The sequence below is a fragment of the Rhinopithecus roxellana genome, chromosome 1 (genome assembly GCF_007565055.1).
Source record: "Rhinopithecus roxellana isolate Shanxi Qingling chromosome 1, ASM756505v1, whole genome shotgun sequence".
NCBI lineage: Eukaryota > Metazoa > Chordata > Mammalia > Primates > Cercopithecidae > Rhinopithecus > Rhinopithecus roxellana.
This window is the reverse complement of record NC_044549.1, coordinates 90306863-90333319: the sequence shown is the minus strand read 5'-3', so window position 1 is coordinate 90333319 and position 26457 is coordinate 90306863. Positions and strand designations below refer to the sequence as shown.

The window sequence follows — 26457 nt, the reverse complement described above, 5'->3', positions numbered from 1 at the left end:
TGGAGTGAAGATCAGCTTTATTATTGGCATGAAGGCAGGGAGGTGGTGATAGTGCCAGGCCCTCTGCAGGCAAGGAGGCGGAGGGCTTATCAGCCAGCATCGATCCTCCAAGTTGGTCCTCCCAGTGAGGTCCAGGGTTCCAGGTGCCTCTGGCTTAAAGCAGAAGCAGTGGGTGAGCAGACGAGCAGACTGTGAGGCATTGGATATGTGGAATCCTCAGGGCTGCTCTGGAGCTGGGGTCGGGCTGGGGTTGGCAGGGGGTGGGGGCCGAGGCTGGATGTCTCTGGTGCGCATATAGGACAGCAGCTGCTCCGGGATCTCGGCCAGCACATCCTTGGCCAGTCGGGCCATGCTCAACACCTGGTTCCCCGACCGGTCAACATAGTCTCGGAATGGGACGAACTGGGTCAGGCACAGACAAGAAGAGAGAAGCCATGACCAGGAGAGAGGGCATGGGGGTACAGCTGGGAGGCTTCTTTTTTGATCCCCAGCATCTCTTTCCAACTATCATAGTATCTCCCTCCCCACATCTTGAACAGTTTTGTACATTTGCTTTCTCTCCACCTACTTTTTTTTCCACCCTCAACCCACTCCAGTTTGGCTTCACACAGGCCATTGAAACTGCTCTTGCTGATGTCGTCAGTGGCCCTGTGTTGCTAAATCAGTCCAGTGAACAGTAATTTTTAGTCCTCATCTTGCTTGACTTCTCTTTAGCTTTCCATTACATTTGACCATAATTCTTCTGGACACATCCCACTCTTGACACCACACTCTTCTGGCTTCTTGCTTACCTTTCTTGAAGCTCCCCCCTCCCACCACCATTCCTCTGGGTCTACTTGCTCTCTAAACCTGGTCACATCTCTCTCTCAGCTCTCTTCCTGGATGATTTCATACACTTCCATGACTTTAAAAATTGTTCCCTGGAAGGAAGTAGAGCAGGCCAAGAGGTAGGGAGGGAGACTGGAAAGGAGGGATCAGGGGAGAAAAGGGGCAGGGACCAGGGAGAAGGGATCCTGAGAAGAGGAGGAGGCCAGAGAGATGGAGTTGGGGCAAGAAGGAGGAGGAGTCTGTGAGAAGGGGCTGGGAAGAGAGAGAGGCCTAGGAGAGGGTCTTAGGGAGAGGAGAAGAAGAAATGAGGTGTGGGGGGAGAGGGGCTGATAAGGGAGAAAAAAACAAAAGAAAATCTGTTTCCTAATGACTGCCAAATGTATATATCCATCCATGACCTCTTTTAAAAAAATTATGTTTTATTTTTATTTATTTTTTTTCTTTTGAGACGGAGTTTCACTCTTGTTGCCCAGGCTGGAGTGCAATGGTGCGATCTCGGCTCACCACAACCTCCGCCTCCCCCCAGGTTCAAGTGATTCTCCTGCCTCAGCCTCCCAAGTAGCTGGGATTACAGACATGCACCACCACGCCCGGCTAATTTTGTATTTTTAGTAGAGACAGGGTTTCTCCATGTTGGTCAGGCTGGTTTCGAACTCCCAACCGCAGGTGGTCCACCTGCCTCAGCCTCCCAAAGTGCTGGGATTTACAGCCCTCCTCACTCCCCATCATCATCTAATCATCAAGTCTTGTAACATTTTCTTCTTAAATATCTTGTGAACCTGCCACTTTCTCTCCCTTCCCACTGCTTCCAGCCAGATCTTTATCACCGCCCTCTACTACTTCAAAGGCTTCCTCACTAATGAGTCTACTTGCCTTTTCTTTTGCCCTCTTACTGTCCACCCACCTTGCAGCAGCTACAGAGATCCTTTTAAAATGCCATCTCACTCCCCTATGTAAAATCCTTCAAGAGCTTTCCAATTCTTTTATAACAAACCCCCAAATTTTGCCTCCCTCCTCACACTCAGTATGATCCTGCTACCCTAGCTTCTGCATTTTTGTTGATTGGGCCAGTTCTTCTGGGCCTCAGAGCCTTCTCACATGCTGCTTCTCTCCCTGTAATGCTTATCACCTCCCCCTTTGGTCTCGGCAAGCTAAAGAACCGTTTCCTGACTACTGTACCTATGTTAGGTCCCTGTTACAGGCTTTCACAGTGGCATTTGCTATTCCTCTGGAGTACTTATTACAATCTAATGAGATATTTATTTGCGTGATTATTTATTGTTGGTTGCCTCCACTAGAGGGCAGGGGCCTTGGGGATCTCCCGACCTACACCATGGATGCACCAAGGCTGCAGCAACCTTCCTATATATCAAAAAGGAGGTATTCAATGGATGAGAAAGGATGAAAGAGTGACGGGGAAAAAAGTAGGAGACTGAGAAGGCAGTAAGTGTGAGTGGCTCCCAACTTAGCCTATTCTTCTCACTGTGCCTCTCAGCTCCGCAGCCTCTCCCAGGTCAGGTCTACCTGAACGATGTCCCGCTCTGCGTAGCGTCCTCTAGAGGACACGCGCACATCATCACCGTCCAACTCTTCCATTGCTGCAGAAAAGACACCCCTCAGCTGATTGGCCTCTCCAGCCCCACCCCCATGTTGCCACCTCCCTTTGAGCTCCCCTTTGGAGTCATCAGAAGAATGCCTAATGCTTGCGATCAAGTCCTACAAATATCAGGCTTTGTCATGGAGTTATTATTATTATTATTATGCCTCCCAGGCAGTCCGTCCTCCCAGGAACCCCAGGGGAAATATTAGTATCATCAGCCTTGATTCTGATAAGGAAACAGGTTCAGAGAAGGTCTGTGACTTGGCCAAGGCTTCACACAAGGGTATCTTACCTTGTCTCTTCTGTGACGCAGGCCCAAGTACCCGACCCCCTCCCACTTTTCTCCTTCGTTCTTAGTCCCACTCAGGGACACCCCTTCCTACTCACCCTCAAACATGGCTGGTCCTACACCGACGATAATGATAGACATGGGCAATGAGGAGGCCTGTGGGGGAAAGAGGGTGAACGGTTGGGGCAAGCAGCCATCACCAGGGAGGTGACTGTTGGCAGACAGTTCTCTGAGTATGTGTGTCATGGTTCTGCACATCTTGTAAGCAGAGGCATTGATTCTCTCTGCCCCAGACTACTTTTTGAAGGATGTTTCTATATCAAGCAGCCTTGAAAAATACAGTATTTTCCTCTAGAGCAGAGGGCATATTTGCATACTGTCCAATATAGTTTTAAAACAAGTTCTCCAGGCCGGGCGCAGTGGCTCAAGCCTGTAATCCCAGCACTTTGGGAGGCCGAGACGGGCGGATCACGAGGTCAGGAGATCGAGACCATCCTGGCAGACACGGTGAAACCCCGTCTCTACTAAAAAATACAAGAAACTAGCCGGGTGAGGTGGCGGGTGCCTGTAGTCCCAACTACTCGGGAGGCTGAGGCAGGAGAATGGCGGGAACCCGGGAGGCGGAGCTTGCAGTGAGCTGAGATCCGGCCACTGCACTCCAGCCCGGGAGACAGAGCGAGACTCCTTCTCAAAAAAAAAAAAAAAAAACAAGTTCTCCCTGGAGACCTTTGGAACAAAAGGCAAGCATGCTTACTGTCCATTATAAAAGACTCAAGTTCCCTAAGCTCAGGGTTCCTCTTCTGTAATGCAACCCGCAGTGGCTGCAAGTGTCATCTGTCCCTCTTCACATCATCCAGTGGGAACTGGGACTTAGAGAATGCAAGCAAATGCTAATACTCCAGCTACTGCTTTTGCTGGAAATCAAAGTCCTCTGTCTCTAATCCAAGAGTCTTGTGTCTTCTGCCAGCATCCATGAAACTGGCAGGCTAACTTGTTAGCTTGCAAGTAGGATAAAATCTCAGCCCCTTCACAGTATTAACATTACTCCTCCCTGCCAAGCCCTCCTCCTCAGACTCACGCTGACGATGGCCTCCTTGGTCTGCATCATGTCAGAGATGACCCCATCAGTGATGATGAGCAGAACGTAGTACTGGGAACCATCAGAGATCTTGGCTGCGGCCCTGGATGAAAGGCCAAATCAGAATCCAGATGAAAGCCAGACAGGCCACAGGAATACCTTACCCCCGGAGCTTCCACAGCCATTGTGTGGGCAGTGGGCAAGACCTGGGGCTTCTGAAACCCATGCTCCTTCCCCAGACCTGGCAGCCTGCCCCTGCCTGCATATATGTATATATATATACACACACACACCTTTTTTTTTTTTGAGACAGAGTCTCACCCTGTTGCCCAGGCTGGAGTGCAGTGGTGCGATCTCGGCTCACTGCAACCTCCACCTCCCAGGCTCAGGTGATCCTCCTGTCTCAGCCTCCCGAGTAGCTAGGACTACAGGTGTGTGCCACCACACCTGGTTAATTTTTATATTTTTAGTAGAGATGGGGTTTCACCATGTTGCAGGCTGGTCTCAAACTCCTGACCTCAAGTGATCTGCCTGCCTCAGCCTTTCAAAGTGCTGGGATTACAGGCCTGAGCCACCATGCCTAGCCTGCCTTCAGTAATACTTATTGAACACTTACTATGGTAGACACTGGAGATAACATGAGGAGAAAAAATAAATCCATCCCAGCCCTCTGGAGTGAGGCAGACATTAATCCAAGAATCACACAAAAAAGTGTAAAATTACCACTGTGATGAGTGCTGTGATGGAAGGGACACTGCTCTGACAGGGTGCCAGAGGGGATCCTGGCCAGGTGCCTGTAATCCCAGCACTTTGGGAGGCCGAGGTGGGCGGATCACTTGAGGCCAGGGATTTGAGACCAGCCTGGCCAACATGGTGAAACCCTGTCTCTATGAAAAATACAAAAACTAGCCAGGCATGGTGGTGGATGCCTGTAATCCCAGCTACTCGGGAGGCCGAGGCAGGAGAATCCTTGAACCCAGGAGGCGGAGGTTGTAGTGAGCTGAGATTGCGCCACTGCACTCCAGGCTGGGTAACAAGAGTGAGACTCCATCATAGATAGATAGATAGATAGATAGATAGATAGATAGATAGATAGATAGATAGATAGACAGACAGACAAATGGGATCCTGATATGACCCAGAAGGTCAGCGAAGTTTTCTTTAAGGAAGTGATGTTTGAGGATAGAGAGGCTAAATGAAAGAGGAGGAGGATCTTTCTAGGAAGGGGGAACAGTAAGGCCAAAGGCACTAGAGTGGGGCTAAACGACAACTCCCCTGTGTGGAGGTCAGGAATTGAGGGAAGCAGAGTGGGCCATGTGGCTGAGGAAGCACAGAGCTTAGACACACAGGGATTTATCAACCCCTGGCAAGATTTTGATGTTTATACACGAGCAAGAGCAAAGGCTGAGGGCTTCCTTGCTTCCCTCTCCCCTACATTTCTTCCCTCTCCCTTCTTCTCTCTGCTGACCACATCTCATTGCCTGGGCTGTTGGGCCCCGTGCAGTCTTCCCCTGGTCAATCTAATAGCTGCTTCCAGAGCTCCTTTTCCTTCTCTCACCAGTCTTTGAAGCCAAGATTTTTTTTTTCCACCTGAAAAGGATGTCAGAAGTTATTGAGTCCAGTCCCTTTATTATGAATATTCAAAAAAAAAAAAAAAAAAAGACCTAGAGAGGGCACAAAGGTAGTAGGAGACCCTGGTCTCTTGACTTCCAGTCTCCAGTCCTGTGCAGATTGGAAAGGATGAAGCTGTGCTGTCCAGTAAGGTAGCCTTAGCTGCATGTGGCTATTGAAATTTAAATTAATTAAATATAATTAAACATTCAGTTCCTTGGCCACCCTAGCTACTTTCACGTGCTCCATATCCATATGTGGCCGGTGAATACCATATTGGCCTGCACAGATACAGAACTTTTCCATCATTGCAGAAAGTGCTATTGGATGGTGCTGTATTGAAACCTGATCTCAAAATGTGAGGAAAGGGACAGAGAGGGCGTAAAATTATAAAATAGCTTTGGGGACAGGTGGGGTGGCTCACGCCTGTAATCTAAGCACTTTGGGAGGCTGAGGCAGGAGAATCACTTAAGACCAAGAGTTTGAGAACAGCGTGGGCAACATAGTGAGGCCTGGTCTCTACGAAAAAAATTAAAATTAACTGGGCTTGGTGGCACGTGCCTATAGTCTCAGCTACTCAGGAGACTGAGTCAGGAGGATTGCATGAGCCCAGTGAACCATGATGGTACCACTGCACTCCAGTCTGGGAGACAGAGTAAGACCCCAACTGAAATAAAAATAAAAATAAAAATAAAGTAATAAAATAATTTTGGCTCAGTTTGCCCAGGGCCCAGAGTGGGAGTGGGTCATGATCCTCTTTTTTTTTTTTTTTTTTTTTTGAGACAGAGTCTTGCTCTGTTGCCCAGCCTGGAGTACAATGGCACAATCTCAGCTTACGGCAACCTCTACCTCCTGGGTTCAAGCAATTCTCCTGCCTCAGTCTCCTGAATAGCTGGGATTACAGGTGCCCACCACCATGCCCGGCTAATTTTTATATTGTTAGTAGAGACAAGGTTTCACCATGCTGTCCATGCTGGTCTTGAACTCCTGCTCTCGAGTGATCCACCCACCTCGGCCTCCCAAAGTGCTGGGATTACAGGCATGAGCCACCGCAGCCGGCCATGATTCTCCTTTACATCCCCTACCCACTTCCTGAATTCTGGTCCCAGTCTCCTCAGAGACCTGGCTTGGTACCTTTTCCTGTCACTTATTTCACAAATAGCAATTGCATACCTACCATGTATCAGGCACCAAACTGGGTGCTGAGCATGGAGCAGAATAGGATCTTGTCCTTGGGGAGAGAGAGGTTTAAACTACTAAAATGCATTGAGGTTGGGGCTTTGAGGATGTAACATCTAACCTAAGTACCTGAAAAATGGGTTGGGTTTAGCCAGGTGGTGATGGGGGTAGGAAGCAAAGGGAAAAGTGTTCCAGAGGGAGAGAATGGGTAAGTGCAAACCACGAGGAGTTACATGTAGGACTATAGCAGAGAGGCTGGACCTGGTGACACATCTAAAATCCCAGTGCTTTGGGAGGATGAGATCAGAGGATCCCTTGAGCCCAGGAGTTTGAGACCAGCTGGGCAATGCAGCAAGACCCTGTCTCTACAAAAAATAACAAAATTAGCCTGGCATGGTGACATGCACCTGTGGTCTTGGCTACTTAAAAGTCTCAGGTGGGAGGGAGGATTGGTTGAGCCCAGGAGTTCAAAGCTGCCGTGAGCTACAGTGGTACCACTGCACTCCAACCTGAGCAACAGAGTGAGACCCTGCTCTTAAAAAAATAAATAAATAAATAAGGAACTATAGAAGAGAGGAGACAGTGGGCATAATGGAAGGGTTTGGGGGCACAGGAGGTACATCTTTGGTTCCCTGTAGATGCCTTGCATTTTCAAGGCTATTTTTATCTGGAAGTTAGCTGAGAAAATGGGTGAGTGGCCAGAGGCCAGTTTGTGCCTCACTTGGCTGTAGAGTAGGAAACAGCAGAGTCCATTGTGATCATCAAAATCGCAGATGTATACTTGACATACATCATCTAATTTGTTTTTTTGTTGTTGTTGTTTTGTTTTTTTGAGACAGAGTGTCGCTTTATCTCCCAGGCTGGAATGCAGTGGTGTGATCTTGGCTAACTGCAAGCTCCGCCTCCTGGGTTCACGCCATTCTCCTGCCTCAGCCTCCCCGGTAGCTGGGACTACCGGCACCCGCCACCACGCCCAGCTAACTTTTTGTACTTTTTTTAGTAGAGATGGGGTTTCACCGTGTTAGCCAGGATGGTCTCGATCTCCTGACCTCGTGATCCGCCCGCCTCGGCCTCCCAAAGTGCTGGGATTACAGGCGTGAGCCACCATGCCCGGCCATACATGATCTAATTTAATCCTCACCCCCATTCTATAAGGTAGGCACTTTAAAAGTTCCTATTTTTATGGCCAGGTGCAGTGGCTTATGCCTGTAATCCCAGCACTTTGGGAGGCCGAGGGGGGTGGATCACCTGAGGTCAGGAGTTCGAGACCAGCCTGGCCAACATGGCGAATCTCCGTCTCTACTAGAATACAAAAAGTAGCCAGGCATGGTGGTGCGCACCTGTAATCCCAGCTGCTCCTGAGGCTGAGGCAGGAGAATTGCTTGAACCCGGGGGCGGAGGTTGCAGTGAGCCGAGATCATGCCACTGCACTCCAGCCTGGGTGACAGAGCAAGACTCCATCTCCAAAAAAAAAAAAAAGGTTCCTATGTTTAAAATGAGGAAGCTGAAGCTTGGAGACATTAACTAGCATCCCCAAGGGGTTATGAAGCTAGAGTCCAAGCCCATGCCTGATCAGCTGAGCCTAAAACTGGAGCTCTTGATTCTCTTACTCTTTATCCCCAGGCCATTCTCTGTATAGTCCTCTGTACACAGTGTACACTCTAGTCATATTAAACTCTTTACTGTTTCATGAACTTGCCCCTTCATTCTTCTGTTTTTCACATGCCATTCCTTCTACCAGGCATGCTCTGCTTCTGTTTCTCTGATAAAGTCTACCTCGTCCTCTAGACCCAGCTGAGTAGTCCCCTTTCTGGTACTGGAGCCTATGCCCTACCCCCTCCCTCTAGGATACTGCTCCACCCACCAAGATGGGCTGTCTGCTCCTCTAAGTGGGTTCTCACTGCCTGATCTGCTGGATTAAGCTAGATGACTATAAGTACACTTAAAACACCTTTTTCCCCTAAATTAAACATGGATGCAATGTGAGAAGAATATAAAATTTGCATGAATTTTTAAGATGGAATTCAGAAACTTCAAAGACATTTTCAGCCTGACTGCTTTCGGCTATGCCCCCAGATTCCCCCAGAGGGACGCTGTCGCTTGCCTTTGCCGACAGGCGACTTGCTAGAAAAGTCTGGGAAGCTCTGGTCTACAGAAGGTAATGATTTATTTATATTTCTGTCTCCTGCACCAAGGCGGGAGCTCCCAAGGACAGGGACTAGATCTGATTCATCTGTGAATCTTCAGTGCCCCAGCAGAGAACTAAGCACACAGCAGATGCCCTTTGAATAGTGATAATGATAATAATAGTAACAGTAATAGCGAACACCTGTAGTATTTATGATGTGGCAGGCACTGTTCTGGGTGTTTGACATATATTAATTAGTTCTCACAACAACCCTATGAAGTAGACATTGTTACTTTCCTCATTTTACAAATGAGGAATAAGGCACAGAGAGGTTAAGAGTCTTGACCAAAGCCACAGCTAGTGAGTGATAGAACCAGTGTGTTAACTTGGCTAGTCTGGCTCCAGACCCCACACTCAGGATACACTGCCCTTTTACTGAATGTTAACTAAGTGAATGAATAAATTTTGAATTAGTGTAGTTGCATAAGATAATATTTAAGAAGTCCGCTTAATAACAACAAAAATATGATCAGGTTCCAGTATTAGTGGGGAAAAAAATCAGTAGTGAAATGTTATATGTATAATAATTTGACTATAATTATGGATGCATAAGGAAAGTAACTATATACATCTACATTCCATGGGCAGTATTCAGGGTGATTTCTTACTTCATTTCTCTATTGAAATTTTCTACGGTTATTATTAAAGAATCTATTATCATTACTGCAAATTAGAAAATAAACAAATCTACTAGAATTAATACCTGAGTGATAAAATAATCTGTACAACAAACCCCCACGTGTCAAGTTTGTTATGTAACAAACCTGCACGTGTACCCCTAAACTTAAAACGAAAGTTAAAAAAATAAATAAATCTTTGCTAGGGGAAAAAGTATATGGGCTTATAAATCTCACTGAAATCCTTTCACTTTTACTCCCTTTTTGTTTCATCTTTTTTTTTTTTTTTTTTTTTGAGACAGAGTCTCGCTCTGTCGCCCAGGCTGGAGTGCAGTGGCCGGATCTCAGCTCACTGCAAGCTCCGCCTCCCAGGTTTACACCATTCTCCTGCCTCAAACTCCTGAGTAGCTGGGACTACAGGCGCCTGCCACCTCGCCCGGCTAGTTTTTTGTATTTTTTAGTAGAGACGGGGTTTCGCCATGTTAGCCAGGATGGTCTGGATCTCCTGACCTCGTGATCCGCCCGTCTCGGCCTCCCAAAGTGCTGGGATTACAGGCTTGAGCCACCGCGCCCGGCCTGTTTCATCTTTTTACTTCTAAGCTTTCTGAGGGGCTTTATGTTAGCTGGGTTTCTTCTATTTACTATAAAGTGGGGTTTGCTTATTTTTTATTCAATCAAATAATCTTTTTCTTTTTTAAGGTCAAACAGAGCTTATTTATGTTTATTGACATATGTTTGGTTTTAGTTCTGTCATTTCATAAATTTGTTTTAAATTTATTTTAATACCCTCTGGTTTTTAAAGTCATTTGATATATGATCTGGGTTTTCTTTGCTTTGCTTTATGTGTGTGTGTGTGTGTGTGTGTATTTTTTTTTTTTTTTTTTTTTTTTGAGACAGAGTCTTGCTCTGTCACCCAGGCTGGAGTGCAGTGGCGTGACCTGGGCTCACTGCACTGTCTGCCTCCCGGGATCAAGCAGTTCTCTGCCTCAGCCTTCTGAGTAGCTGGGATTACAGGCGGCCGCTACCACGCCTGGCTAATTTTTGTATTTTTAGTAGAGACGGTGTTTCACCATCTTGGCCAGGCTGGTCTTCAACTCCTGACCTCGTGATTCACCCGCCTCGGCCTCCCAAAGTGCTGGGATTACAGACGTGAGCTACCGCGCCTAGCCTGCTTTGTATATTTTTATTCTGAAAACTTGGACAGTCACGCTTCTAGTTTTTAACTTATCATTTATTGAGCATGTACCATGGGCCAGACACTGTGCTAATACTTGTTACACTGTTATCTAATTTTAACCTTGCAATAACTCTGTAAGGAAGCTGCTATTGTCATCCATTATCATACCACCTTACAGGGAAGAAACGGATGCTTAAAGAGGCTAAGTTGCTTAAGGTCACATGGTTAGTGAATGGTGGAGCTAGGATCACACTCAGGTCTTATGCTAAAACTTATGCCTTCACCACAGTGCTGTAGGCTCTTCTCTCTCTTACCCAAACTCAAGCCCTGGGTTGTCATTCTCAGGCAGTGGGGTTAGGGTAATTTGCTGACGCCCTTTCTGCCCCATAATAAGGTACAGTCATCCCTCAGTATCCACAGGGGATTGGTTCCAAGACCCCTGTTGATACCAAACTCCTCAGATACTCAAGTCTGTTATATAAAATGGTGTAGTATTTGCATATAACCTATACACATCCTCCTGTATACTTTAATTTTTAAAATTTAAATATTTAATTTTAAAAAAAATGAGCCAGGCATGGTGGCTTATGCTTGTAATCCCAGCACTTTGGGAGGCTGAGCAGGCGGATCACCTGAGGTTGGGAGTTCAAGACCACCCTGACCAACATGGTGAAATGTCTCTACTAAAAACACAAAAATGAGCTGAGCGTGGTGGCGTGCACCTGTAATACCTGCTATTTGGGAGGCTGAGGCAGGAGAATTGCTTGAATCTGGGAGGTGGAGGTTGCAGTGAGCTAAGATCATGCCACTGCACTCCAGCATGGTGACAGAGCAAGACTCTGTCTCAAAAAAAAAGAAAAAAAAAAAAAGAGATGGGGTCTCACTATATTGCCCAAGTTGGTCTTGAACTCCTAGGCTCAAGTGATTCTCCTGCCTCAGTCTCCTAAAGTGTTGGGATTACCCACTGTGCCTGGCCTCTCCTGTATACTTTAAATCATCCCACATTACTTAGAGTGCTCCTGACTGTCCTTGGGGAATCAGTCCCTTATGTGGGTCCCCTCATTTCTCCCAGCCTCCACCCAGTTCCCTTACCTGGCCACTTGGTTGATGACAGGAGCAAAGTAGGTGGGCCCGTAGAGCTGCACTGTGCGCAAGCTCTGGAAATAGCTCTCCAGCACACCCTCGATGCCCGCACAGTTGGGGTCCTCATCATTGTTGTTCTGTCAAAGAATATGCCCTGCCAGGCTGAGCCCATGCAGGGTACATCCAGGAGTGCTCTGATTCCAGCTCACTCCTTCCATTTTCCATCAGTCCCTTTCATGCTCCCCTCCAAACCCAGCCCTGCTCCCCTCTCTGCTCTGCTATCCTCTCATAGCTTCCTGTTCCTCTACATGCCCTTTGAAGAAATATAAACAGAACAAAATCATCAACTTGGGTGAACCAGATGCCAGGGCATGGAGATTAAGCTCTGGCCAATACCATACCAGGGGGAACTGGTGGGAGATCCGTCCCTCTGGGGGCAGCTTGGCCCCAAAGCCATAAGCTGGGAAGAGCTTGTCACTGTCATAGTCCTGGATGATCTCTCCCACTGCCTTGAGGGCCATGGCATAGGCGCTGAGCTGGTAGGGACTCATGTAGTGCAGGGAGGTAGGCTGCAGAGGATTCCCTGTAGGGACACAGGAACCCCAGCCTCATGATCATCTGGATCATCCATCTGCTCACCTGCTTATCTTTGTGTGCATTCATCCATCTGTATCCATTTATCTGCCCTCTGCCCATGTCCTCCCTCCTTATTTTACCCAATCATCCATTTGTTCATTTATCCATCTATCCACCTACCCATCCCTATATCTATTCATCCATTTACCTACCTACCCACACATCCATCCATCCATCCACCCATCCACCTGGCCATATATCTATCTTTCAGTCTACTTATACATCTTTATCCACCAATCTCTCCATTCTCTTATGCAGCTACCTGCTTACCCACTCATCCATCCATCAGTCCATCCATCCATCCATCCACCCATCCACCCACTTGTCTACTTGCCATTTTTCTTCATTTTCCATCCATCTATATAGCAGTATTATTTTATCCATCCAGCTATCCAGCCCTCTCCATTCCATTCATTCTCTTGTCTGTTCTCATATGGATTTATCCACTCATGCATTTCCCCTATCTAATTACTTGTTATTTCCCCAACTTAAACTTTGGTCCATTTGTCCACCCACATACCCATCCATGCATCTACTTGGCTAACCTATTATACTCACTCACCAACCCATGTACCCACTCCATTTGTTCATGGATCTATGCATTCATTCAAGACTCACCACCTATACACCTATCCATCTCTCCTTATACCCCCTTTCTCTCTCATCCATCAGCCTACTCATCCACCTGTTGAGCTATATATCCTTTCAACCCTCTGTGATCCATCTACCCATCTATTTTTCTGTACTCTATTTTCCTGGCTGGGTTTTGCCTAAGTTTGTGCTTCTTGGGTAGGTAAACTCTTATCCCTAGGTAGGAATCCAGACCAACTCCTAATGACTCCCTTAGAAGTCCCTTCCCACCTCCCCCTTTTTCACTCATCCATGTCTCACCATTGGAAGCCGTGAAGTCAATAGCTACTGTGAAGTTCAGCTGTGTCCTGTTGGGGAAGCAGATGAATTGAGAAGTGAGGAACTAATAATTATTACTTCACTATTTCTCAAACAGTAATGTGCATATGGATCACCTGGGGCTCATGTTAAAATGCAGATTCTGATCCAGATGGTCTGGGTAGAGCCTAACAAACTCCCAAGTAATGCTGATGCTGCTGGCTCATGGACCACACTTTAGGTAGCAGAATTAAATGCCTGCTGTGTAGCAGGTGTATTATAGGTCACTTAATTTAACCCTTACTATAGCCCTGAAGTAGTAATTAATATCCCCATTTGGCTGGGCGCCATGGCTCACGCCTGTAATCCCAGCCCTTTGGGAGGCCGAGGCAGGCGGATCACCTGAGGTCTGGAGTTCAAGACCAGCCTGACCAACATGGAGAAACCCCCCATCTCTACTAAAAATAAAAAAAAATTAGGCAGGCGTGGTGGCGCATGCCTGTAATCCCCACTACTTGGGAGGCTGAGGCAGGAGAATTGCTTGAACCCGAAGGTGGAGGTTGCAGTGAACCAAGATCGCACCATTGCACTTCAGCCTGGACAACAAGAGTGAAACATCGTCTCAAAAAAAAAAAAAAAAAAAAAAAATCCTCATTTTACATAGGAGAAGAGTGAAGTGCAGAGAAGCAAAGTACCTTTCCCAGGTCTGCCTGCTTCCACCAAACCAAACAGAATGTCCCCTATAGTCTGCTTGGCTTTTCCCTCTGTCTCTACCTCTCCGTCTTGCCTGACTATAACTTTCTTCGTGCCCCAATTTAGGTTACTGGGGCCACCAATGAAGACCACTGGTCTGGGAGCCGTCTTCCCGGGAGGAGCCGAAAGCCAAGAATGAAAGCAGCCCCATGAAGGGAACTAAGAGGAGCAGTATTCTGCATTTTACAGAGCACTTTGTAGTTGGCGAAGTGTTTTAAAGTTTATCTACATGGTCTCACTGGACCCTGACCATTCATAAATAAGAAACCTGGGGCTTAGAACTGGGAGTAATTTATTTCCGGGCTTTCAGCCCAGAGCTTGGCCTGTGACTCACCCTCCCTTGATGTAATCAACAAAAGTGAATTCAGAGTCCACAGAGAAGGAGAGCAGCGTCACCTGTGGGACAGAATAGGCAGCCCTGGCACTTTGGAAAAGGCAGTTGGGTTGGCAGAAGGGAGTGAGGCATATAGGGGCTTGGAAAGAGGCACGTGATGGGAGGCACATGATTCCACCTGCTCCCCCAGTCAGCCCCACCCTGTTCAACTTCTGACAGGGAAAAAGGGGAAGCTGTCAGAAACATAGTTGGATTTCCAAAAGTATATTAAATTGGGAAATACAACTTAGGTTTTTTTCTTTTATTCTGCAAAAGAGTAAAATCAGAAAAATTTCCTGAGTGAGAAAAAACAAAAATTTAAGTGGTGCTCCTTGTGCCCAGTATTACTATTCCAAGTAATCTGTGCCCACTGTCTTGCCTTGCCCTCAATATTTCTCATGCTGTGTCAATGGGGACAGACACGGAAGGATCCAGGGAGGGCCACAGCTCTAGGGAGCACTCACAGTTCCTGAGTTGACATATTTTTTCTTCTTACATTTCTTCCGAGGGTTAAGTACCTAAGTGGAGGAGGTAACAGTGATGATGAGAAACAAAGGAAGGGAGGTGCAGACTCAGCACACTGGGATGGAGGGCCTGGGTGATCTGGACAGGGCTGGAATGCTCACCTCATATACTGTGAACTGGTTCTGGGCCTTGCTCAGCTCCCGGTAGCTGGTGGTGAACTCACCAATGAAATCGTGGCTGCAATGAGGTGGGTGTGGCTAAGCAGCAGCTGCTGCCGGTTTGGAACCAGACCTGAACCCAATCTTTTATTCCTTCTATCCTAAACCCCTACTTAGGCTGCAGGGCAGCCTAGTGCTGGGGCCATAAGGGAGGCCAAACATAGGGGAAAAACAGGAAGAGACAGTGTCCAGAGAGACAATTAAGGGGATCAGTTGTACCCAAGACCCTGGTGTTTATCATCACCTTTCCTGGCTCCTAAAGCTACTTTGGGGTTCTCAGTGAATGTACAACCTATTATTGAGAACTGCTTGGGTCAAGTACAGGAGAAGGGACCATGTGGGGCAGTTCTACCTTCCATCCCGATCCCAGTCGTACACGTCAATCTTCACGGTTCTGAAATGTAGGAGACAAACATATGCTGGGTTTGTATGATAAATCCCAGAGACACCCTCATACACTTAACCACACACATATCATCTTCCCATCCACCCATCTGTCTTCCCATTAAGTTGTTCATCTTTCAACCTACCTCCCATCCTGTCTATTCGTTTATCAGTCCATGCCTGTACCCAACCACATACCCCTGTTAATACTACTATGGTTAGTACCACTAGTACTTTTTTTGTTTGGTTGGTTTTTTTACTACTTTGAGCCTTATTGTATTGCAGGCATTGTTCTCAGCACATTCACAGATGTCTCATTTAACTTAACAATCACCCTATATAAAGTAAGTACTATTATTATTATCTTGGGATAAGGAGATTGAGATACAAAAAAAAAAAAAAAAAAGTAATTTGGCTAAGATCCCATAGCTAGTAAATGACTGAACTGAGATTTAAACCCAGGCATCCTGATTCCAAAGACTTTGTTCTTACCTGTCATGCCTAAATCATTCCATATGTCTACCTATCAGTATATCAGCCCATCCAACCATCCGTCTATCCATCTAGCTACCTATTTACCCATACATTTGCCAGTCCAATTACCTATCAGTTCATCTCTTTGGCTACCTAACTATGTGTCTAGCCATTCACTGACTCACTGAGGCATGCAAGCATCCATCCGTCTATCTACCCAACTGTATAACATCTACCCATCTGGTTATCCATTCATCAGTATAACGATTCATCTACTCATGTATGTGCCCATCCATTCTTCCACCCTTCCACCTACCATCTATCTTTATACTACCCATTTACTCATTCATTTGGTTGGCCTATCCATCTAATTTATACCCATCCATCAACTAATTCACCTACAAATCCATCCATTCATCCATTTGCCATCTATTCATCTATCCAACCATCAATCCACTTGTCACTCAACCTATCTTTTTGTATTCCACCTGCTTTTCTGTTCATCCTCCTGCCTCCCCAGTCATCCATCAAACTCATTTACCAATTTATCACCCACCCATCCATCAGCTCATCCATCTGTTAATCACCCATCATCTGTATATCCACAAATCCACCCATCATCAGTCCAATTATCCATTCATCTGCTATCCATTTATCTGCCCCTCTACCCCCCCCACCAATTCACTCATATATCCATCCACATACGTATCCAACCATTCGCTAGTTTACCCATCCAACGATCCATCCATGTACCTGCTTATTCATTCGTTAATCTGCCCTTTCATCTACCCATCCACCTACCATTCCATCCATCAGTCGATCCATCCCTGGATAGTCCACCTATCCATCTGTATGGCTATCCATCTGCCTCTCCATCCACCCAATCTCATGCTGCAAACTCTATCTCACTGAGCAGGACCCTCCAATGCTATTTATGATACTTCTACTATCATTCTTGGGCCCAGGAACCCCACTGGCATGTCCTTGGCTCCTTATTCCCCAGCTTATGCCGGAGCCAACCTGTCATAGTCTCCATTGCACAGAGCCCGCACAGGGATGCTGAAGGGCTGCCACACAGGATTCAGTGTGTTTTTCACAACCTCTGTCTTGTGGCAGATGGTGAACCTGGAGGGGAGTGGGAAGGATTGGTATAATTTATCTTGTGCCTGGGGGTAGGACTGAATCCAGAGACAGAACCGGATGCTCTCAGAGATTCCTGAGATTACCCCACTTGTTAAGCACATGCCCCACCCCAGCCTAACAGCCCTGATGGCAGTGACTCACGTGCCATCCTCATTGCTCCTGTAGAACACAAGAAAGGGGTCTGATTTCCCAAAGAAGTCCTTCTTGTCCAGCTTGTTTGCACACAGCTGCATGGTGGCAATGTCCTAGGGATGGATGAAGTTGGGCTGGTGACACCCAAATTGCCCATAGCCTTCAGACAGCAGTCCATTAAAGGGTTTATGGGGAGAGAAGGGAGCTCCTGGGTCTAGCATGTGGCCCTTACTGACCCGACAATTGCTAAGCTCTTCTGCAGTCAGCAATATGGTCCCACACTTCTTGCCTGGTACACCCCTGGAAGTAGAAAAAGCCTCTTAGTGAGAGGAGGGAGGGTAGGCAACAAGGATTGAGTGGCCAGTCTGGGGTTAGGTGGGCCAGGGGATTCAGTTTGCCATTTACTGACAGTCCATTTTGTCTTGAGTGCCTTCTGGTGAGGAAGGGCCTCACTTTGACTGGGTGGGGTCTGCAGTCTAGTAAAAAGGGGTTAGAACAGCTTAGGTGAACATCTCACAAAAGTAGCATGGGAAAGACAAGGGATTTAGAGTCAGGGGATTTTATGATTGTTAAGCTGTGTGACCCTGGGCAAGTTATTTCCCCTTCCTCAGCTTTAGTTTTTTTCTCTGTGAAATGGGAATCATGATGACTTGTCAGGGCTGTGAAGAGATCTGAATGAGTGCATGGAAGGAAAATCAACTCGTAATCTTTATAGATATGAGCTGGTTGTATTCTTCAAAGCCGACTCTGGTTCCTACTATCTGCCGGGTGCTGTGATAGATATGAATTGAGCAACTGGCACTCTCCAGCTCTGCTAGACTGCCCGCAGGGAGCTTCAGGGGCAGGGGGAGGTGGAATGTCAAAGCCAATAGGTAAATAGAGTGGGTTGTAGTGATACTGAATGAGGGAGAAGAATTTCTATCCAGACCCAGGGACAAAGGGCTGGTTTGTTAGGTCAAAGCTGATGTGCTTTCTGAAGACCATGGAGAGGGAGATTTAAAAGACAAGGGAAACCTTATCCTTTCCTGACCCTAGAAGGAACACTTCCATGTGCTTGAACGGTGCATACAAGGACCCCCAAGGGGGTTCACCCCCTTGGGCCTGTGAACCCTGATTCCCAAAGGGATCCAAAATGTGGCAGGGAGAAAACTAGGTCAGGAGGGTCCTGGATTCCAGTCCTGGCTCTAACTTGCTATATGATTTTCCCTATCCTTAGAATGAGAGTTGAACTATTTCTTTGGATCCTTTGATCTTTGACTCTTTGTGCTTTACCAAGAGGGAGCATGATGAGAATAGGGACTATTCGCCTACGGCTGGGCGTGGTGGCTCACGCCTGTAATCCTAACATTTTGGGAGGCCGAGGCGGGTGGATCACCTGAGGTCACGAGCTCGAGACCAGCCTGACCAACATGGTGAAACCCTCTCTCTACTAAAAAGACAAAAAAAAAGAAAAAAAATTAGCTGGGTGTGGTGGCGGGCACCTGTAATACCAGCTACTGGGGAGGCTGAAGCAGGAGAATTGCTTGAACCCGGGAAGCAGAGTTTGCAGTGAGCTGAGATCGAGCCCTTGCACTCCAGCCTGGTTGACAGAGTGAGACTCCGTCTCAAAATAATAATAATAATAATAATAATAATAATAATAATAATTCACCTGCACATCCAGGACCAACAAATTGTTGATCCTGTTGCCTCCTCACTGTTCTTTGCCTCCTTGATGTTCTCCCTTACCACCTCATCCATCCAGTGTGAATTCCAGTCAGTGATTATAATAATCATTCCTTTGCATCCTGTCTCTTTTTTCCTTCTCTCACTTTTTTTTTTTAAGAGTCGGGGTCTCTTGGCCGGGCGCGGTGGCTCAAGCCTGTAATCCCAGCACTTTGGGAGGCCGAGACGGGCGGATCACGAGGTCAGGAGATCGAGACCATCCTGGCTAACACAGTGAAACCCCGTCTCTACTAAAAATACAAAAAAAAAAAAAAAAAAAAACTAGCCGGGCGAGGTGGCGGGCGCCTGTAGTCCCAGCTACTCTGGAGGCTGAGGCAGGAGAATGGCGTAAAACCCGGGAGGCGGAGCTTGCAGTGAGCTGAGATCCGGCCACTGCACTCCAGCCCGGGCGACAGAGCAAGACTCCATCTCAAAAAAAAAAAAAAGAGTTGGGGTCTCACTCTGTTACCCAGGCAGGATGGAGTACAGTGGCACAGTCATAGCTCACTGAAGCCTCCAATTCCTGAACTCGAGATCCTCCCACATCAGCCTCTCAAGTAGCTGAGACTACAGGTGCACATCACTACACCTGGCTAATGTTTACATTTTTACTTTTTTAGAGACAAGGTCTGGCTGTGTTACCCAGACTGGTGTCGAACTCCTGGCCTCAAGAGATCCTCCTGCCTCAGCCTCCCAAAGTGCTTCGATTACAGGTGTGAGCCACTGGCCCAGCCTTTTCTCTCACTTTCAATATATTTATTTGGCAGAACCACAGCTCTAGTTAAGCCTAACTCTGCCTAACCCATACTGTACCTGTGAAACTGAACATGGCCAGACAAAAACACAATTATGTGAACTTGTCTTGTTTCGAATGCATGACTGCAGACCTCAAGAGGGTCCTTATTGTTGCCTCGGATTCATATGTCCCAAGGCCCTTCACTCTCTGGTAGATGGTAGTTCTGGTAGATGGCAGTTTCACTCCTTCTCTTTCCTCAACCCCTAAAGCCTCCTCCCCTATCCGCATTCTCAGCCAATGACCTTGTTTCCTACTCACTGAGCAAAATTGAAGCAAGCAGAAGAGAATGTCCACCCAGCACCACACCTACCCTGCCACCAGTATCTCCACCCACACAAGTGTGGCTCCTACAGTTGCTATAAATGAACTGTCCTTGTGCCTATTTATCCCTCCACTGTGTACTGTATTTCATACTGTCTTGTCTGCACAAGAACATCACTTCAGTAATGCTCACCTCTTTTTATTACATCAAGTTTTCAGTTTCTACTTGGTCATTCCCATCAATATGTAAATACAGTATAATTTTCCTTTTTTTTTTTTTTCTGTAGAGATGGAGCCTCACTATGTTGCCCAGGCTGGTCCTGAACTCCTGGGCTCAAGTGATCCTCTCACCTCAGCCTCCAGAGCAGCTGGGATTACACTACGCCCAGCCAATGTGATATAATTTATCTCATGTTAAATTTTTTTTCCTTTCTTTTTTTTTTTTGAGATGGAGTCTCGCTCTGTCACCCAGGCTGGAGTGCAATGGTGTGATCTCGGCTCACTGCAACCTCTGCCCCCTGGGTTCAAGCGATTCTCCTGCCTCATCCTCCCTAGTAGCTGGGATTACAGGCGCGCTCCACCACACCCAGTTAATTTTTGTATTTTTAGTAGAGACAGGGTTTCACCATGTTGGCCAGGCTGGTCTTGAACTCCTGACCTCAGGTGATCCACCTGCCTTCACCTTTAGGAGGCCTCAGCCTCCTGAAGTGCTTGGATTACAGGTGTGAGCCACCGTGCCCAGCCTCATGTTAAAAAATTATAAACCTGGCCGGGCATGGTGGCTCACGTCTGTAATCCCAGCACTTTGGGAGGCTAAGGTGGGTGGATCACGAGGTAAGCCGTTCAAGACCAGCGTGGTCAAGATGGCGAAACCCCATCTCTACTAAGAACTACAAAAATTAGCCGGGTGTGGTGGCAGGCGCCTGTAATCCAAGCTACTCGGGAGGCTGAGGCAGGAGAATCACTTAAACCGGGGCGGCAGAGGTTTGTAGTGAGCCGCTGCACTCCAGCCTGGGCGACAGAGTGAGACTCCATCTCAAAAAAAAAAAAAATATAAACGTATTCTTGACCTCTCTTCCTGCTTCAGCCACATCTCCTTCTCTCCTCTCCCCTCCCCTTCCCTCCCCTCCCCTCCACTCCACTCCTCTCATCTCCTCTCCTCTCCCTTCTCTTCTTTTTTTTTTTGCGACGGAGTCTCCCTCTGTTGCCCAGGCTGGAGTGCAGTAGCATGATCTTGGCTCACTGCAACCTCTGCCTCCCTGGTTCAGGCGATTTTCCTACTTCAGCCTTCTGAGTAGCTGGGATTACAAGCATGTGCCACCACTCCCAGCTAATTTTTTTGTATTTTTAGTAGAGATTTCACTATGTTGGCCAGGCTGATCTGGAACTCTGGACCTCAAGTGAGCCACCCACCTCAGCCTCCCAAAGTGCTGGGATTACAGGTGTGAGCCACCGTGCCTGATCACACATCTTTTCTCTTCTCCCCTTTGCTGTAAAACTCCTTGACAGATGCCTTGACTCCCTCCGTCTTCCATCCACTTCACCTACACCTCTCCTTTAAAACTATGCTTGTAAGAATCAACAGGGATTTTCACCTTGCTAAATGCAATGGCCAATTCCCAATCCTCATCTTATTTGAGCTGCAGCAGCATTTGACGTGGTTGGTAACTCTCTCCTTGATAACCCTTCTCTTTGCTTCCATGACAGCACCCTCTCTTGGTTCTCATCCTACTTCATTAATTGCTCCTTCTCAGCCTTCTTTTCTAGGTCCAATTTGTGGAGCCTCAGCCTTTGGTTCTCTCTCTCTCGTCTCCCTCTTTCTTTTTCGCCAGTCCTTCCGCCCCTCCTTTGGTGATCTTATCTAATAGCATGGCTTTAAAGTTAACATCTAAGGCTGGGCTCAGTGGCTCATGCCTGTAATCCCAGCACTTTGGGAGGCCAAGGCAGGAGGACTACTTGATGTCAGGAGTTCAAGACCAGCCTGAAAAACACAATGAGGCCCCTTGTCTCTACAAAAAATAATTTTATTTATTTATTTTTTATTTTTTGTGAGACGGAGTCTTGCTCTATCGCCCAGGCTGGAGTGCAGTGGCCGGATCTCAGCTCACTGCAAGCTCCGCCTCCCGGGTTTACACCATTCTCCTGCCTCAGCCTTCCGAGTAGCTGGGACTACAGGCGCCTGCCACCTCGCCCGGCTAGTTTTTTGTATTTTTTAGTAGAGGCGGGGTTTCACTGTGTTAGCCAGGATGGTCTCGATCTCCTGACCTCGTGATCCACCCGCCTCGGCCTCCCAAAGTGCTGGGATTACAGGCTTGAGCCACCGTGCCCGGCCCAAAAAATAATTTTAAAATTAGCTGGGCCTGCTGGCATCTACCTGTAGTTCCAGCTACTTGACTTCTTGGAAGGTTGAGTGGGAGTATTCCTTGAGCCAAGGAACTTGATGCTGCAGTGAGCTATCATTGCACCATTGCCCTCCAGCCTGAGCTACAAAGTGAGAGCCTGTCTTGAAAAATCAACAACAAAACCAACATCCAAGACTCATTTGATACCTCCACTTGGATGTCTAACATTTTATATATTTATAAAACATAAAATTCAACATGTCAGATTGAACTCTTGATTGAATTCCTCCTCCAACTTGCTCCTCCTTCACATTTTTTGTTTTGTTTTGTTTTTTTTTGTCTTTTCGTCCACAGACAGAGTCTCACTCTGTCACCCAGCTTGGGGTGTCACCTCGCTCTCCTTTGTTTTTTTTTTTTTCTACTATCTCGGTTAGTGTCAATTCCATTTTTCCTGTTGTTCAAGCCAAAGACCTTGGTATTGTCCTCAACTCCTCTTTTCCTCTCACATTCATATTCAATCTGTCAGGAACCTGTTAGCTCTACCTTTAAAATATATCCCAAATCTGACCACTTCTCCCCTTCTTCACTGGTAGCAGCCTGGATTACTGTCAGAGTCTTCTCATTGGCTCTCTGCTTCTACCTTTGGCCACCCAAGGTTTATTCTTTTTTTAAAAATTTTATTTAAAAAAAATTTTTTTTGAGATGGAGTCTCGCTCTGTCGCCCAGGCTGGAGTACACTGGTGCAATCTTGGCTCACTGCAAGCCCTGCCTCCTGGGTTCGTGCCATTCTCCTTCCTCAGCCTCCCGAGCAGCTGGGACTACAGGCACCCGCCACCACGCCTGGCTAATTTGTTGTATTTTTAGTAGAGACAGGGTTTCACCATGTTAGCCAGGATGGTCTCTATCTCCTGACCTCATGATCCACCTGCCTCGGCCTCCCAAAGTGCTGGGATTACAGGCATGAGCCACCGCGCCTGGTCCCCAAGGTTTATTCTTAACCCCATAGCTAGCACCATCTTTTGTAAGCAGCCATATCATGTCACTTCTCTGCTCAGAAACCTCTAGTGACTCCCGTTTCAGAGGAAAGGTAGAAGTCCGCTGCAAGGCCCTGTTAACTCTTCAGCCTCACTTCCTCCTGCCTCCCAGTCATCTGGCTCCAGTCACGCTGGCCTCCTTGCTGTTCTTTGAATGTGCCAGGCTTTTGCACTGGCAGTCTCCTCTGCCTGGAACAGTCTTCCTCCACATGTCTGTACCATTGACTCCCTCACCTCCCTCAAGTTGTTGCTCCACAGTTACCTGTCCATGAGACCTGCTCAAACTGCCACTGTTGAATCCTGCACCTCCCACTCACCCAGCATTTCCAGTTCCCCTTGTTCTGCTCTACTTTGTCTCTTTCCTCATAGCACTTAATATTGTCTAATCTAGTATGTAATTATGTCTATTTTGTACCCCCACAACTAGAGTATCAGCCCCCTGAGGACAAGAACCTTTGTTTTGTTTACCATTGCAAGCTAATCCCCTTTATAAGTGGCTGACATAGGGTATGTATACATAGTGTTTGTGGAATGAATGAAGCCCTGGTGCCTAGAACAGGGTGTGGGATATAAAACATGCTAATGCATATTTAGTGAGTGGATATAATGGAAATTCCTGAGGATTTGATTTATTCCGGGGGAGCTTCCCTGTGGAGAGGGGCTTGGAAGTGGACCTTAAAGGTTGAATCAGATTTAGAAAAAGAGTGAGGGGGGAGAGAGAGAGAGAGAAGAGAGAAGAGAGAGAGAAAGAAGGAAAAGACATATGAGGCCTGAGAGTGACTCGGGCAGAGCACTGGAAATTGGACTTTTCTACGAGGGTGATGGGAGCCAGTGCAGGCTCCTGACCAGGGGCAACCCCAGCTTCCACTGCTATCAGTCAGTGACATCCTTGGGACAGAGAATTTGGAAGCCCCCACCCCACTCCCACACCCCTTCCCATTCAGCTTACGTGAGGGTTCTTTCTACTCGGCTGCCCTGGCCTCCGATCACCTCTCCCAGGGCCAGGAATGCTTGTCCCAGGAAATCCTATGCAGGACAAGGAGTCAGCGAGACCAGAAGCTCTTGAGTGCTGAGTCCCAGCTCAGCCCCAGTGATGCTCCTGCATAGGAGGACCAGGGCAGTTCCCAGGCGAGTGAGTGGTGCAGGAGCCACCACCCTGCATGGGCTTTATTGGAGGGGGTGTGAAAGAAGGGGTCTGCGAGCAATCTCTGTCTCATAGTGGGTCATCAGTCCAAGCTTGTTCTCCACAACACCACCCCCACCCCCAGCCTCTGCCCAGCCCCATTCAGTCTCACCTTCTGCAGTTCCCAGTAGTGGTAGCCAAGAAGGAAGAAGAACAGTGAGTAGGGGACACAGGCAGGACACTCAGGCAGGAGGAGAGGGACCAGGAGGGTGGGTTGGGGGCCTGAAGAAGATGGGGTCTGGGTCGAGGGTTAGGAGGAGTTCCAAGAGTTGTTGAACACATCTAAGTGCATCCTTTGTGCTCTGCCAACCCTCTAGTAAACGTTTGCTCACCGGTTTGGAGATGTTGGTTTTGGAGTCCACGTTGTACCTAGGAAAAGAGTGGAACGGGTGTGGGGTGGGGCTGGGTGGGGGAGAGGGTGGAAGGGGGTCGGGCACCGAGTCTTGGTGAAAATTTTGGGTGGAGGGATGGGTGGCTGTGGACCCGAATTCAGCTTTGGTCTCCTTTGGGGGAGGAGTCAGGGTGGGCCGAGGAGTAAAAGGGTCAAGCCTGGGCCGAGGCCAAATCAGGGGCTGTTGGGGGCAGGGTTGTCTGGAAGGGGTCGGGCCTGAGGTGGAGCTGCGATAGGAGCAGAGTTATGGGCGGGGCCAGAGCGGGGGACGGAACTGGACCGCATCTCACAGAAGGGCAGGACTCAGGCTAGAGGGGGCCATTCAGAATGGGAGGGAGGCCTGCGGGAAGAACCAGGCCGGGAGGCGAGGCGGGGGTGGGGCCAGCCAGAATTCCGGGCGGATCCAGGTTGGGGGCGGGCCAAGCCGGAATTCCGGGCGCAGCCTCACACATCGAAGCGCAGATTTTGCTTTTCCTCAAAGAAATAGTCGAGGACGAATTTGCGCACGAAGTCTGGGTTCAGCGTGTTATCGATCACCTCGGTCCGTCCGAACTGGGTAGGGGGGTGGAGGGTCAGCGTGGTACGTGCAGACGCGCAGGGGATTCCCGGGCGACGCCCTGGGCCGGGGGGAAGGGGGGGCTCTGGGACTCACCTCCCGCCACTCCTGGCTGGCCCGGCTCTGCGTGTAAAGCACCACCACTGCAGGTGGGGGCAGGGAGGGAAGGACGTGAGGTCGGCTTGCACCCCTGGCCCCGACTCCACCCGCCCCTGAGTCTCGCCCAGACCCCAAGTTCCCCCTCCCGGTCCTGGAGCCGCCTACTGGGGTCGGACTTGGAGAAGGTATCAAGGTCTAGCAGGTTCCTAGAGAAAAGCAACAGACAGACAGAGTGGATCATCCTGGAGCCCGCCCGCCTCGAATCGGCTCTGAGCCGGGCACTGAGGGGAGGTATGGGGCCCGCGTCAAACCTCTGTCCCCCATGACTACCCCCAGCTGGGGTCCGCGCTGTCAGCACTCTGGACAGCACCGGAAATCGCTGTCCAGGAACCGTGGCTCTGCGGACTGGACGCGAACGCACCCACACTGTCTCCACGGGCCCAGGAAAGAGGGCTCGCCCCAGAACTTTGTCCTCCTGGGGCCGAGCTCCTACTGAATACCTGCGACCCACCCCCTGAACCCGCAGGCTGAGCCCTTTTTTCAGGGTGGGGCTGCCCAAGAAGACCCCCCCTTCTCGATCCCACCAGCAACACCCCTGTCATCAGTTGTGATTTTCCAGCCAATTTCGCCTCTCCCCTGGGGGTCTAGCCCCTGCCCGGGCTGAGCCCCGCGGCTGGCTGGGGCTGGGGCAGTGCCAGTGCCTAAGCCCTCCCCAGCGCGGCTCGCTCACCGGCAGGACACGGTAATTTCAATCTTGGTGGCCGGGACGCTGCGCTCGGAGGCTCCGCCGAGAGACATGGCTGGTCGGGCGACCCGAGCCGCAGGAGGCTGCGAGACGAGGGCTGCTGGGGCTAGGGGCGACGGCAGCGGCGGGGCCGGCCCATGTGCCGCGGTGGCGGCGGCGGCTGCAGCGGCGGCGGCGGCTGCACTCCCTCCAGTCCTGCGTGCGCTCCCGCCGCTCGCGCCCTGACAGTG

General features: G+C 48.6%; 1 protein-coding gene across 2 annotated transcripts; it reads right to left on the bottom strand.

Moving 5' to 3' along the window:
* Positions 1-26457, bottom strand: CPNE9 (copine family member 9). 2 transcript variants are annotated; one of them, XM_010369424.2, is made up of 21 exons: positions 26213-26450; positions 25648-25688; positions 25480-25526; positions 25276-25379; positions 24769-24805; positions 24549-24551; positions 24203-24279; positions 17353-17416; positions 17126-17229; positions 16862-16966; positions 15336-15377; positions 14927-15002; positions 14765-14818; positions 14262-14323; positions 13178-13224; positions 12052-12233; positions 11660-11787; positions 3796-3898; positions 2816-2873; positions 2353-2426; positions 1-402 (listed from the first exon to the last, which is right to left on the bottom strand). In XM_010369424.2, exons 1-21 carry the CDS (start codon positions 26278-26280, stop codon positions 217-219), a joined length of 1662 nt encoding a protein of 553 aa, XP_010367726.1. In that variant the 5' UTR covers positions 26281-26450; the 3' UTR covers positions 1-216. The 2 variants fall into 2 exon arrangements, with proteins under 2 accessions (XP_010367726.1, XP_010367728.1); XM_010369426.2 differs by lacking the exon at positions 1-402 and adding an exon at positions 2091-2190 and having other exon boundaries at positions 26213-26457.

Excerpts from the sequence above, each read along its gene's own strand:
- CPNE9 (XM_010369424.2), bottom strand. The coding sequence starts at position 26,280 with ATGTCTCTCGGCGGAGCCTCCGAGCGCAGCGTCCCGGCCACCAAGATT. Across the intron at positions 25,527-25,647 it reads CTTCTCCAAGTCCGACCCCA|TGGTGGTGCTTTACACGCAG; the intron begins GTAGGCGGCTCC and ends CCCCACCTGCAG. Across the intron at positions 11,788-12,051 it reads TCTCCCACCAGTTCCCCCTG|AACAACAATGATGAGGACCC; the intron begins GTATGGTATTGG and ends ATTCTTTGACAG.